The 14,179-nt window shown below is 35.0% G+C and overlaps 1 protein-coding gene and 1 non-coding gene across 2 annotated transcripts; one reads left to right on the top strand and one right to left on the bottom strand.

Moving 5' to 3' along the window:
• Positions 1–2,537: 2,537 nt before the first annotated feature.
• On the bottom strand, positions 2,538–3,494 carry LOC127258371 (uncharacterized). Its single transcript, XM_051285189.1, has one exon. It carries the CDS (start codon positions 3,492–3,494, stop codon positions 2,538–2,540), a length of 957 nt encoding a protein of 318 aa, XP_051141146.1.
• LOC127259856 (small nucleolar RNA R71) lies at positions 3,013–3,119 on the top strand. The gene has a single exon (XR_007840588.1). It is a non-coding gene; the product is annotated as a small nucleolar RNA R71 (small nucleolar RNA).
• Positions 3,495–14,179: the final 10,685 nt, after the last annotated feature.

Genomic DNA, 14,179 nt, shown 5'->3' on the forward strand with positions numbered 1-14,179 from the left:
CTATCCGAAGCAACTATCCAAAGAAAAAGAATGATAGTGATGGACTAGTCAAATGCTTTTCTCAATTTAGACACAAAAGAAGCAATATAGAATAAAGTCAATAAGAGAGCACATATAGCACCAAGATTCAACTCGAGTATTTAATTTTCAATCATGCTAACTAGCGATGCCAAACCACACCAAATTGAAACAAAATATCCCACGCGTTAGCTATAATCAAAGCAATGCCTAACTGTCCAAAAATCAGAGTCTTGATACCAATTCAAGAATATAAATAAGTAACACATCAATGTAAGCAATCAATCAACCTTATTAACTCAAGCCAAATAATCCATGATCATCGTAGTGATTTCAATCTCAATTCCAAATTAACAATCGCATAGCCTCAATAAATCCATCTCCAAAAATTGAAAGAATTAGAACAAAGGGATGAATTGATATTACCCATTTAGAGGAGCAGATGTGGTGATCGGCGATGACTGAATAGGGGAGGAAGAAGTCGACGGCGACGCGTAGGAGATCGTCGTTTGCAGAGGACGATCGGTGAAGGTCTCGGCGGCGTCTGGTGGTTCATCTGGTGGAGGGATGGAGAGGGATCGCGTGAAGGCGCGGGGCGTCTGGTGGAGGAAGGCAGGAATCACGGCTGGTTCGGCTGGATCGGAACAGCGGCGACGCTGGCTGTGGGCGAAAGGAGGGCGCAGTGGATCGGGGCAGAGGAGAAGAAGGAGAATGGAGGGAAGGGAGAAGATGAAGAAGAAGAAAAGAAGAATGGCGGAGGAAGGCGACGGCGCGAGAAGGGGAGAAGAGAGAGAGAAAGGGTTTTTTTTTTTTTTTTTTGGGGGTTTAAGAAAATTGATGCGTCTTCGCCAACAACTAGTAATTATTTTTCAAAAGACCTGCACAAAACCAAACAAAATTATCAAAAGTATTATTAGCAATTAAATAATAAAAAAAATTAGAATTAAAGAAAGCAATTAAATGGTTTGGGTTGTCTCCCAAAAAGTGCTTTTCTTTATAGTTTTTGAGCTAGACTTCGCCTCGCATCAATTCTGAATATCGAAATCGGCAACCGGTGCCGACTTTATAGGATCAAGTGAGGGTCCCTCGTGGTATAATTTGAAGCGATGTCTATTGGCCACACACTTTTTCTTCGGCTTAGAATTTTGATTCTCCTTATGACATTTTTTCGCTGCCAGCAATGGTGATCCCTTGGGAATCCATCTCCACTTTTCGACAATCTTTTTTCTTTTCTTACTCTCTCCAGTTGGTCTTTTCTCTAACGGTTTTGTCAACACAATTCTTCATTTATTCTCATTACCAACTTCACAAGTTTCCTGCACCACAGAATTAATAACATTAATTGAATATAACAATTTAGATTCAACAGGACATTTGACGGGATTAAAAATATTGAAATGAAATTCTTCTCCATCAAACTCCAAGCTGAGTGTGCCATTTTTAACATCTATCTTTGTTCCTGCAGTGCACATAAAAGGTCTTCCTAACAAAAGAGGCGGTGGATTAAAACAATGTGCATCGTGCATATCAAGAATATAAAAATCAACAGGAAAAATTAATTAATTCACTTGAACTAATACATCTTCTATCATACCATCGGGATAAGCATGGGTTTGATCAGCAAGTTGAATAATAATTCCTGTTTCTTTTAGAGGCCCTAGATTTAAAGAGTCGTATATTGATCGAGGCATGACATTAATAGCAGCTCCTAGATCTAGCATAGCCTTAGTTATCTCAGTTTTTCCAATCTTACAAGGGATAGAAAACATACATGGATCACCTGTTTTAGGTGGTGCCTTTCTTTTGATAACAACATAAACGTTCTCACCCACTATAATATGCTCGTCCCCTCGCAATTTTCTTTTGTTGGTGCACAGTTCTTTCAAAAACTTTGCGTACTTGGGGATTTGGTTGATAGCTTCCAGGAGCGGGATATTAAGTTCCACCTTCTTGAATATTTCCATCATCTCTTTTCGTTTGTTTGCCTTTTGTGGTTTCTTCAACCTGTTAGGAAAATGAACTAATTTAGTTTTGGTAGGAGGAACAGAGTTAGGAAGTACCTTTTCGTGAAGTTCAGCTTCTTTTTCAATATCCATCTCAATCTGATCCTCATTTTGTTCCTTTGAGATAAGAGGTGGACCTTCCAATTCCTTTCCGCTACGAAGGGTTATAGCACTCGTATTCTTTGGATTAGGCCGGAAGGAACATTCAATCATCGTATCACTGCAGATAGTGATGGCGTTGACATTTGCTGGATTTGGCTCAGACTGAGCAGGCCACTTTCCTCTTTCACGTAGCTGTCTCACCTCCTTTGACACTTGATTGATCTAACCTTGTAATTTGTCGACAGTTGACTTCATTTCTTGCTGGAATTGCAGGGTACTGGTAGCCATAGACTTCACCAAGTCTTCCAAAGATGGACTGGAGTTGCTTGTGGGTGCTTGGGGCGGCTGTTTCTCATATAAACGAGGTTGTTGCATCTGCTGCATAGCTCCAAATGGTTGATGAGCATTACCCTGCTATGCGTTTCCATAACGTAGGTTCGGATGATCTCTCCAGCCTGGATTGTAGGTGTTGGAGTATGGATTGTACGCTGGAGGTCTATTCAAACCGTAGTTTGCAGTGTTCACATCCACTGCACATTCTTCTTGGAAGGTCGGACATGCATCTGTAGAGTGTCCTGCACTCGTGCATATTCCACACACCTTGACCTGGACACTCGGGTTGGATTTTTTCACGACCATCTTGCGAACAAAGCTCATCAACTCAGAAAGTTGTTGCATCGATTGGATGGCATGGTCGTTGTTGTTTCCGCTCATCTGTCCAACATCCCTTGAACCAAATTGCTGCGTGTTTTCAGCCATCCTCGCAATAAGATCCCAAGCTTGTGCCGGTGTCTTATCTACTAGAGCTCCACCACTTGCAGCGTCGATGATGTTCCTGTCCATCAATGATAAACTATCATAAAAATATTGAATCAATAGTTGAGGGGGAATTTGATGTTGTGGACATTTAATGATAAGCTTATTAAATCGCTCCCAATATTCATGGAGCGTTTCACCTGATTGTTTCTTGATGCCACATATCTCCTTCCTCAGGATCGCAGCTCTGGAAGCTGGAAAGTACTTCTCCAAAAATTTCTTTTTCATGTCGTTCCACATGTCAATGCTTCCAGGTGGCAGATAGTAGAGCCAATCCTTTGCAGCATCTTTAATTGAGAATGGGAAGGCTTTGAGTTTGATCTGTTCATCAGTAATACCTGGTGGTTTCATGCTGGAGCACACCACGTCGAACTCTTGCAAGTGTTTGTGAGGTTCTTCACCTGCAAGTCCATGAAAAGAAGGCAATAAATGAATTAAGCCAGATTTCAGTTCAAAAGCAACAGTGTTATTGAGTGTTGGAAAATTAATGCATAAGGGTTGTTGTGCCAAGTCGGGAGCAGCCAACTCCCTTAAAGTGCGGGTATCCTCAGCCATGACAGTCTCTTAATCACTTTCAGAGTCGCTAGAGCTAGAGATTTTGAGGTGGTTTAAAGATTCTGCCAGCTTCGCAACCTGAGCAGCTTTTCGTTGCTTGGCTTCCTTTCGTAGCTTTCGCTAAACCTTCTCGATCTCAAGATTAAATATCAGTTCACCTGTACGAGAAGAATGGGGCATAAACAAGAGGATAAATTAAAATAACACAAAAGAGTAAGATAAAGCGCAAATCCCCGGCAACGGCGCCAACAATTGACCTGTCGCGCGGTCAATCAAATAATTCACCTATTCCGTGATCACAATTTAATGTAATACAGGGGAATGGATCATCTCCACAGGGATTGTGTGATTCACTATTTTGTGTTCTAATGCAGTAAATAAAGAAGGAATTTTCTTTTATTATCTAATGAAAATAAAATAACAAAGCAATTAAATTAAGGGGGAACTGACTGTCAAGGGGATGTCTGGCTCAAGGGATGATGCAGTTATGGCACTTGTGTTTTATCATTAATTCAATAAAGTTAATTCTTATTAAAGTATCAATAAATTGGTTATAGTTATCAACAAGCCCTGACAACCAATTTTTCCTTACAGTGTAGGTAATTAAGGTACGACCGTTAACTACCCCTAATTAAGGAAAAATAAACCTAGGTGCGCCCACAAGAATATTGCCTAACCGCATTGTAATTTAGAAAAACCCAATTCAAAACAATTACTACCTAGGAGGAGAAATTAGATTTGATTGTCTAACCCCCGGGAAGAAACTATTCAACCCGGTTGTCACCTATTCAAGTGCGAATACAATTACAGATATCCGACCTGAATTGACTTTAAATTATCAGACTAATTTAAATATCGGTACCAAAATATTCAATCAATCTAACAATCACAAACGCTATTCTCAGAATTAGACAAATATTGATAATCAAAAAGAACTTTTACAAAGAAAATCAAGAATATCCAAAACAAAAGAACCAAAACATTGTCACTCCTCAAACTAGAAAAGTATCTACTCCATAATCAAATAACAAAGAACAAAAGAGAAAGATAAAGTCATAGCGGGAGGGGGGAATCTTCTCTGTCGATTTGCTTCTGCGCGATCTATGAGTCTGTCAGTCTCCTGCTCCTATGCGTATCTGCTCTAGCCGTTCTCCCCTTTTGAAACGTGTCATCCCTCCTTATTTAATGTTTGCCCTAATTATTTTGTAGTTGGGCTTTTGGGCCCTTAATTAATTTTATTTCCTTTTTCTGCCAATTATGCCAAAGTTAATATTTTCCCTCTGCACACAGCAAATAAATAATTCGCATATAAATTAGGTAGAATCCAATCAAAATCACCCAAATATCGCATATGATATGAATATAAAACGCATGCGATTTCTAACTATCAATGCTCAACCGAGGAAACCTCGTATTAAGATGGGTGCAAGAAAACACGCTGGTGGGCAAGGGGAAGGGCAAGGGCGAAGGCGAGGTCGTAGGCGACAGAAAAATTGAATGTGATGATTGTCCAAATTTTAAAATTATAGAATTCTATATTTTTGTATCATGTAAATTATATATATAATTAAAATCTAACCTAATACAACAAATCATAAGCCTATCTATATTTATTACTGCAGCATATCTTAATTCTATTCAAAATATTTTTTTTGTAAAAAAAAAAAAATAATTTTACAAATCATCTAAATCTAACAGTAAAAAATAAAATAAAATAATTACCTACTTGGTTGAAGTCAAGGTAATGAATTTGATATAGAATATTTCTTCTAATATATTTTCTTATTGTTCATGTAGTTTGAATAAATTGAAGGTTCATTTGAAGAACAACAATATGCAACATCTTTCTTATAGTAGTTTTTTTGGTAACATCAACACTACCGTCATAAAAAAATAAGATAAAATTACATCGAAAATATTAAAAAATAAGATATATATAGTTGAAATCTTAAATTTATATCTTGCAATGTAAACAAACTTATTGTTAATTTTATGGGCACAATATGAAATTCTTGAAGTCAAATTTAATACAAAAGAAAAAATAAACTCGATATAACGTAGTTCAAGGTACATTCTTATATCCACTGACAGAGTTGACAAGAATTAAAATTTTAAAAAAAAAATCCAAATACAAAATATAACAAAAAGAAAATCAAATCAAATAACTATCTAAAGAACAACAAAAATCAAAGCATCAACCCATTTGTGCGAGACATCTGCAGGCGACGGTGTGTCATTCTTGTTCTAACTCTTTCTTATCTCATCCCACAGTTACTCATGTATATATATATATATATATATAACATTTCATTATTAGTATTAATATCCTTTTGGGCGTTGGAGTGATAAGTATTCAAGAAAAGAAGTACCCTATCATGAGTGTGCACAGTAGCCTCACAGTACTTACAATGGGGTTCTTAGACCATCCATATTAATGAAACTTATAATGGGTTTTTTTCTTATTTCTTTCTTCTTTTCCACGTTATATTTTTTCTGTCACGTCATTGTAAAAATTCATCTCATTTTATACTCACATCAAAGAAACTCATTTACACAAATTTTAAATTCTTTTTTTTCTATATTATTAAATTATCAATTTTTAAAATAATTGAAGATGCTCTTTACACTACAAGGTATGTTAGAAATAACGCAGGTAAATGATGAATTTGAGAATCGAATATGCCAATTCCAACTATTCTACTTGCTTTGTACACACAGCTTTGCTGAAATATTTTAGCATATTCTCTACGGGGTACAGGATGAAAGCCAATTCAACCTTCAGTGGGAATATACGTTGCAGACATGCTTCCCCAAAGAGCTCATAAGTGGCTACTAAATATTCATTCATTGAGATAACAATGGTCTTTGTCTTGGACAAGATAAGATTTTACTGCAGGGATGAGAACAACACAACTGAGTGAATCTCTTAACTTCTCATTGAAAAGGTTTGAAAATACAATCTACAAGTCCCTATGCTTTATATAATTGAACATGCTTCTTTATTTGACTCATCTGCTAAAATGAATCGACTAATATGCTGAATATAACTTTTATATATGCTGTCAAATGACATTAAATATGTTGAATAGGTTCTTACAGCCAGATAGTAATATTGTTCAAAGATCCTTTTAATTTATAACACAATGCTTAGATGATAAGACAACATATCTTGTATATAACATGGTGAAGACAAGCAATCAACATCTTGTTCACGTCAACATTCAAGAATCTTCAATTGAGTGTACGTGCAACATGTGGAAAAATGTTAGAATGTTGTGTTTTCATTCAATACGCACGATGTATGTAATAGTAGCAATAGATTGTGCACATTTAAAAAATATCCCAAGTAAATACATTTTGAATTGATGGAGAAAATATATTAAGAGGATGTTACAGCAGCATCACACAAGCTTAACATCTGGTCGGAAAAAAATAGATTTTTCAGGAAGATACAAATCGTTGTGTCACTTGTTCATGAGTTCTGCAAAGTTAATAGCTTCTGAGCCAAAGAATTACAATTCATTCTTAGATATATCCAATGAATTGTTTCACAACACAGTTACATGTCTAAATATGAAGGAGTGCCGATTGATGAAAATAACAGTTACATTTCATATATATTTTATATTTATTGAAATGTATTTGATATCAAATCAATCGATTGTTCATACTATAGGAGAAGTACAGAACACAACCACTGTAGGCATTTCAATATTTTGAAGCCAAGGAACAATCCAAAAAGGAAGAATTAAAAGACAAAAAAAGCATAGAACTATGAATAAGAAAGATAACCAAAAAGATAAAAGCAATGAATCCAATTTTTTGTCAGTTCCTACATGATTTAGTTGCAAAATATTATGAAGAAAGTATAATAGACACTTACATATACATATACAAGACCAAGCATTTTGTTGGATACCAATAAGAATTTTAATTATATATATAATTCACATGATACAAAAATATAGAATTGCACATCAGTCTATTGTCGAAGATTGTCTCGACGGAATCCAGCCTCCAATTGCTCTCTTTCTCTCTCGTTTTTCTTCCTCTCTTTCTTTGTTCTTCGTTCTTCTTCAATTCATTTTAGTTTTTTTCTTCCACTTCTTCTTTAACTTTGATATAGTTTTGAAGATGAAAGATAAAAAATTAGAGAAAAAGAAAATGAGAGAGAAGAAGAAAGAAAAGTGAGTACGAGGGCTACAAATGGAACATAAAAATGGGTCTAGAGATAGCGGTCAGGTTGGGTCCGGTCTGTGTTATGTACGGCAATTTTTATTTTAGATTTGTATTTTTAATTGTGTATGAATAAATTGATATTCATATATATATATTTTAAATAATGTTAATATATTTTGTATCATTCTTTCTGCTAATATTATTTTATTGGTTACTATTATTTTTTTTATATTTATTGTAGTTAACTTTTTTTTTTTCCTAATATTTTTAAATAGGAATGTGTTAAAAGTAGAAGACGGACAATCAGTGCATAGAGGCTTGAAGAAGTTAGTGTTTTTTTTTTTTTTTTTTTTTTTTTTTTTTTAATGTATTTGAACATTTTTTCATATATTCATCACATATTTTATAATAACAATAATAACGTTTAATTTTATAAATTTATTTTTTATTGTAGAATATATTTTACTTATTATTGACATTTTTATATATAGATGTGTGTATATATTTGTTTTGTTTTTCGTTTTTTGTTTTTTTGTTTTTTTTATGTAAGGCATACAGAATCCTGTCAGTAATATAAAAAGAATAATATTTTATGTTAAATGTTAATAAGAATAAAATATTATCAGAAAAAAATTTTATATACCCGAAAATGATTGAGCATTGTGTTTATTGCTTCTATTTATTTTAAATATTTTTCCCCCCAATACCAATAAGCATTATGAGGGAAAAAAAAAACACAATTAATTTAAGCCAATAGTGATGCAAAATTCATGTATTTATAATAAAAATATGAAAAAATTTCAAATAGCATCGTTTCTTTTGGATTTATTATTCTTTTATCTACTAATTTCATATAATATCATCAATATTTTATAATATTTTTTTATGTTCCCAATTTATATATAATTTAATTCTTACTTATCATTGTTAATGTATTAATTTTTTAAAGTTATTTGTTCAAACTCCTATAGAAAAAGATGTCACTGTTCGACTATAATCAAATTGACATATATTTTTATTTTTATTTCATTCTTTACTTTTATATTTTTTATGTTTTATATATTTTTTATGATTAAATAGTATTCTTTTTATTTTTTCATATTTTGTTATTATTTGAAAGCTATTTTTATATATTTTAAGTATCTAAATTATAAGAAAATGTTTGCATTTAGTTAAATTATACTACATATAAATTTAATATTACTATTAATTGATATATAATTTAATAAGCTATATTTATATTAGTTCAAAGTAATTTAATTTTTTAATTTGATAATTATTTTACAATAATGCAAATTAATGTATTTTTTGAAGTATATTAAAATAATAAAAAAAATTAGTAATAGATTTAATCATAAAACTTTTAAATATCAATTAAAATATTAAAATACCAATTATACATGGAATTCTAACAATAATTATGCTTTTATGTTATTATAGACAAATAAAATATATACTATTATATGAAATTTGATTTGAAAATTTATTTATATTATTATGTATATTTCTATATGTTAAGTTTTTTAGTATATTAATTTATGCATATAGCTTATTCTTTTATGAATCGATTTTAAATATTTTGATATCTAAATTTAAACATATATCATATATTATTAATAAAAGAAAACTTATTTTAAGTTAAATTAAATATGAATTATATGCTAGTATTATATATTTGAAAGATGTATAATTCACTTTATGTAATGTTATTTTTAATTTTTTTTAAAATTTTTTTATTAGTTCATATTAGAGTAGAGTTCATATACCTATTAATAATATAATTGAATTATTTTTTTTAGCCATATACTCCATACGTCTTTTTTTTCTTTATCTGTTCATAGAAGATCATTTTTATTTTTAGTAAATTTATCAATTTTAAACATAATTAATAAATATAAATCACTTTAATTAAATTTATAACTCATATGACTCATTCAATACTTATTTATACCTATTTCTCTTTGTTTAAAAAGCATTTTTATCTACTTTTAAAACTCTCAATATTTTTATAAAATTAATTTACGGTAATTATAAATAAATAAATATATATTTTTTTATTTGTATTATATAAAATTTTATTCTCTACAAAATAATATTTATATTGTTTATATTTTATTTAGATATAATGTTAAAATATTTAAACACATTGTTATGAGAAAACGAGAAAGAAAGCAAATAAAGAACACAGAGGTTTTACGTGGTTCGGTGACGGTGTGTCAACCTACGTCTACGGGCAGGAACCGGAGAGATTTTATTATACTGATTCAGAGATTTACAATATGTCATCCGACTAAGAACCATAGTTGTCTATTTATAAGCACCCCAAAACACCCTAAACCCTAAGCCCAGTTGTTATTAATTAGGATAAGCCCAAAAGGAACCTGCCAATTGAAACAGCACTTTCGCTTTGGTTTAGAGTCAGGTAGACTGCTAAATCCAAGTCACATTTCAACAATCTCCACCTTGACTTGGAGTTTCTCCAACTGCCAAAGGTTCGTCAGTATCTCTCAGTCGTCTCCTTCCTACCAGATGCCTCGAGAAGGCTTTACCTCTTACGAATATTCACCAAGTTCAAGCAGTGCTCAAACTTCTCCGTCGGTAGCGCCTTTGTCAACATATCAGCTGAATTGTGTTATGTAGCTATTTTCTGAATAGAAAACTTGTCTTCCTCCAGAACATCACGGATAAAATTCAACCTTACATCAATATGTTTGGTTCTCTCATGATACACTGGATTTTTAGCCAAACTCAAAGCACTTTGACTATCACAGAATAACACCGGTTCTCCACCTTCAGGCCCAAACTCTGCACCAAACCATGTAACCAGATACCCTCCTTAATACCTTCAGTCATTGCCATGTATTCCGCCTCAGTCGTCGACAATGCAACCGTAGGTTGTAAAGTAGACTTCCAACTGACTGCACATCTAAACAGAGTGAAGATAAAACAAGTTAGTGATCTTCGCTTTACCAAGTCACCCCCGTAATCAGAGTCTGTATAGCCAACAAGACCATCACCATGGCCTTTATCATCATATACCAGACAAATATCAGACGCTCATTTCAAATATCGCAAGATCCACTTTACAGCTCCCCAGTGAGCTTTACCCGGATTAGCCATAAACCTGCTCACCACACTAATCGCATAAGCGAGATCCGGTCTCGTACATACCATCGCATACATAAGACTTCCAACTGCACTTGAATATGGAACCGTCTTAATGTAATTAACCTCTTCATCTGTAGCCGGTATAGTGCTTCGATCAAGTTTAAAGTGTGCCGCCAAAGGGGTACTTACCGGTTTGGACTGATCAACAGAGAATGCCTGCAAAACTTTCTCAATATACTTTTCTTGAGAAACCCACAACCGTCTTGCTTCTCTATCACGCCAGATCTCCATACCAAGTATTTTCTTTGCCGCACCCAAATCCTTCATCTCAAACTCACCCTTTAGTAGAGCCTTCAAGTCATTAATTACAGCCATGTTCTTAGCTGCAATTAACATATCATCCACATACAACAGCAGATACACAAAGGAATCAGTAGAAACTTTCTTCGAGTAAACACAGTTATCAAACTGATTACGAGTATAACCATTAAACACCATGAATGAGTCAAATCTCTTGTACCATTGCCTCGGAGACTGCTTCAAGCCATACAGAGATTTCTTTAACAAGCATACCTGGTCCCCTTTAGAGCTGTAGAACCCCTTCGGTTGAGACATGTAAATCTGTTCTTCTAGATTACCATGAAGGAATGCTGTTTTTACATCTAGCTGCTCCAGCTCCAGATCAAAAGCACCTACTATTGCCAAAAGAACCCGAATAGTTTTGTGTTTCACCACATGAGAAAAGACTTCATGGTAATCGATTCCTTCCTTCTGTGAAAACCCTTTTGCCACCAGTCTCGCCTTGAACAGGTTCAACACCAGGAATTCACTCATTTCTTTTAAAGACCCACTTGCATTCCACTGGCTTCACCCCTTTTGGTAGTGCAACAAGATCCCAAGTCTTGTTCTTTTCAAGAGACTACATCTCTTCATTCATTGCCATAATCCAGGTTTCTGCATCTTTACTCGCCACAGCTTGTTTATATGTCTTTGGCTCATCAAAGCCAAGATCATCACCAACCGCTAGTGCATAAGCAATAGAATCCATGTCACACGTATTGACACATCCTGCAAATCTAGCTGGTTTCTGAATATTTCACTTTCACTTTCTTGCTGCTATGGAATCTTTAACCCCAGTACCAGCGTCATCAACTTCCCCCTCAACCGGTTTCTCTTGAGGTTTTGACTGATCTGGTTGATCGGATTGATCAATAGTATTATCCTGCTGCTTTTCCTCTAACACAACTCTGTCAGGAGTCTCAAACTCCACCCTCTGGTTAGCACCACAATCTTTTGTACCTGCAATACTTTCACAACCTCTACTCTGATCAAGCATAGCAGATTCATCAAAGGTTACATCTCTGCTAATAAGAAATTTACCAGGATTTTTACCTTCTGTACACCACAGTCGATAACCTTTTACTCCTGTTGCATAGCCTAGAAATATGCATTTTACCGCCCTCGGCTCTAGCTTACCATCATTCATGTGAGCGTATGCAGGGCATCCAAATATTCTTAGATTAGAGTAATCAGAGGGTTTACCGGACCATACCTCTTGAGGAGTCTTTAAGTCAATTGCAGTTGATGGAGATCTATTAACCAGATAGTTAGCAGTGTTTACTGCTTCAGCCCAGAATTGCTTAGACAAGCCAGCAAATATGCGCATACACCTAGCACGTGCCATGAGGGTTTGGTTCATTCGCTCTGCAACTCCATTTTGTTGTGGTGTGTGTCGTACAGTGCGGTGCCTCACTATACCTTCTTTCTTGCAGAAATCATCAAATGGAGCGTTGCAGAACTCCAACCCATTATCAGTTCTTAGAGTCTTGACCTGTTTACCCGTCCGTTTTTCAACCATGGTCTTCCACTCCTTGAACTTCCTAAAACACCTCATCTTTAGTCTTTAGAAAGTACAACCAGACTTTTCTCGAATAATCATCTATGAAAGTGACAAAGTAAGAACACCCGCCCTGCGATTTCACAGGATAGGGACCCCATAGATCTGAATGAACATACTCCAGAATTTCTTTTGAAGTGTGATGACCGGTACTAAACCTCACCCTGCGTTGCTTCCCTTTTACACAAGCCTCACAGAATTGAATTTTACCTATCACATCTCCACCAAATAAACCCTGCTTGCTCAACACAGACAACCCTAGCTCACTCATGTGACCTAATCGCCGGTGCCACAAATTTGTCCTGTCATCATGTTTATCCAAGGACTGGGATACCGCCGCCGTTCCCATCACTGAACTGCCCGGTAGAAAATAAATTTCATGCTGCAGTTTTCCCTTCATCATTACCAGCGCACCTTTCAGGACTTTCACCCACTCACCTTCACCATGATATTTTAAACCATTCTTGGCTAAGGTGCCAAGAGAAATCAAATTCTTTCTGAGTTCAGGAACATACCAACAGTCAAATTTCCTGACAGTACCGTCGTGCAATTTTATCTGCACTACCCCGCTCCCTTTTATGGCTAGAACCCCATCATCACCTAACTTCACCGTTCCATTCCACTCTTTAAAAGAAGTGAGTAGATCACGAGAGAACGTCATATGGTGAGAAGCACCGGTATCCATAATCCAGGAATCAGCAGTACTAGCACTACACGCTGTCAGAACTTCACCAAAGTCTTCATCATCAGAACTGTCTTGTACCACAGCAGCACTGCTGCCACTGTTACTAGAATCAACTTTTGTATTCTCTTCTTTTGTGGACAATCCCTTTTAACGTGCCATTTCTCCTTGCAAAGATAACACTTAACTTTGCTAGAGGATTTTGATTTTGAACGCGACCTTCCATTCCCGTTACCCCTCTCATGTGGTCTTCCCCTACCTGCAAACAGACCTGAACCAGAACCCTCTTCCAGAGAAACCTTTCTTTTCAATTCTTTGGACATAAGGGCATCTTTCACATCATTAACATAAATTGTAGTTCTACCATATAGCATAGTATCTACAAAATTCTCATATGAACCAGGTAGTGAACACAATAAAATTAGGGCTTGATCTTCATCATCTACTTTAACCTCAACTCCTTGAAGATCAAGAATGATACGGTTAAATGTATCAAGATGATCCTTTACCTGAGTACTTTCGGACATCCGGAGGGTGTAAAGACGTTGCTTCTGATATAGCCTGTTCGTGAGAGAGTTGTTTTGGTACTTCTCACACAGTTTATTCCATAACCCAAAAGCCGTTGTCTGATCTACAACCTCCCGTAACACCTCATCAGTAACTGACAGCAAGATCCCGGAATGAGCCCTTGCCAAAATCTCCTTATTTACCTCCTCCTTCGTGTCTTTAGGAAACTTGTCTTCTCCCTCCAACGCAGCCGCACATCCTTGTTGAACCAGAAGTGCCCTCATCTTGACCTTCTAGAGCGTGAAGTCATTC

Source organism: Andrographis paniculata, unplaced genomic scaffold (assembly GCF_009805555.1).
Source record: "Andrographis paniculata isolate CXL003 unplaced genomic scaffold, ASM980555v1 Contig14END, whole genome shotgun sequence".
NCBI classification, from domain to species: Eukaryota; Viridiplantae; Streptophyta; class Magnoliopsida; order Lamiales; family Acanthaceae; genus Andrographis; species Andrographis paniculata.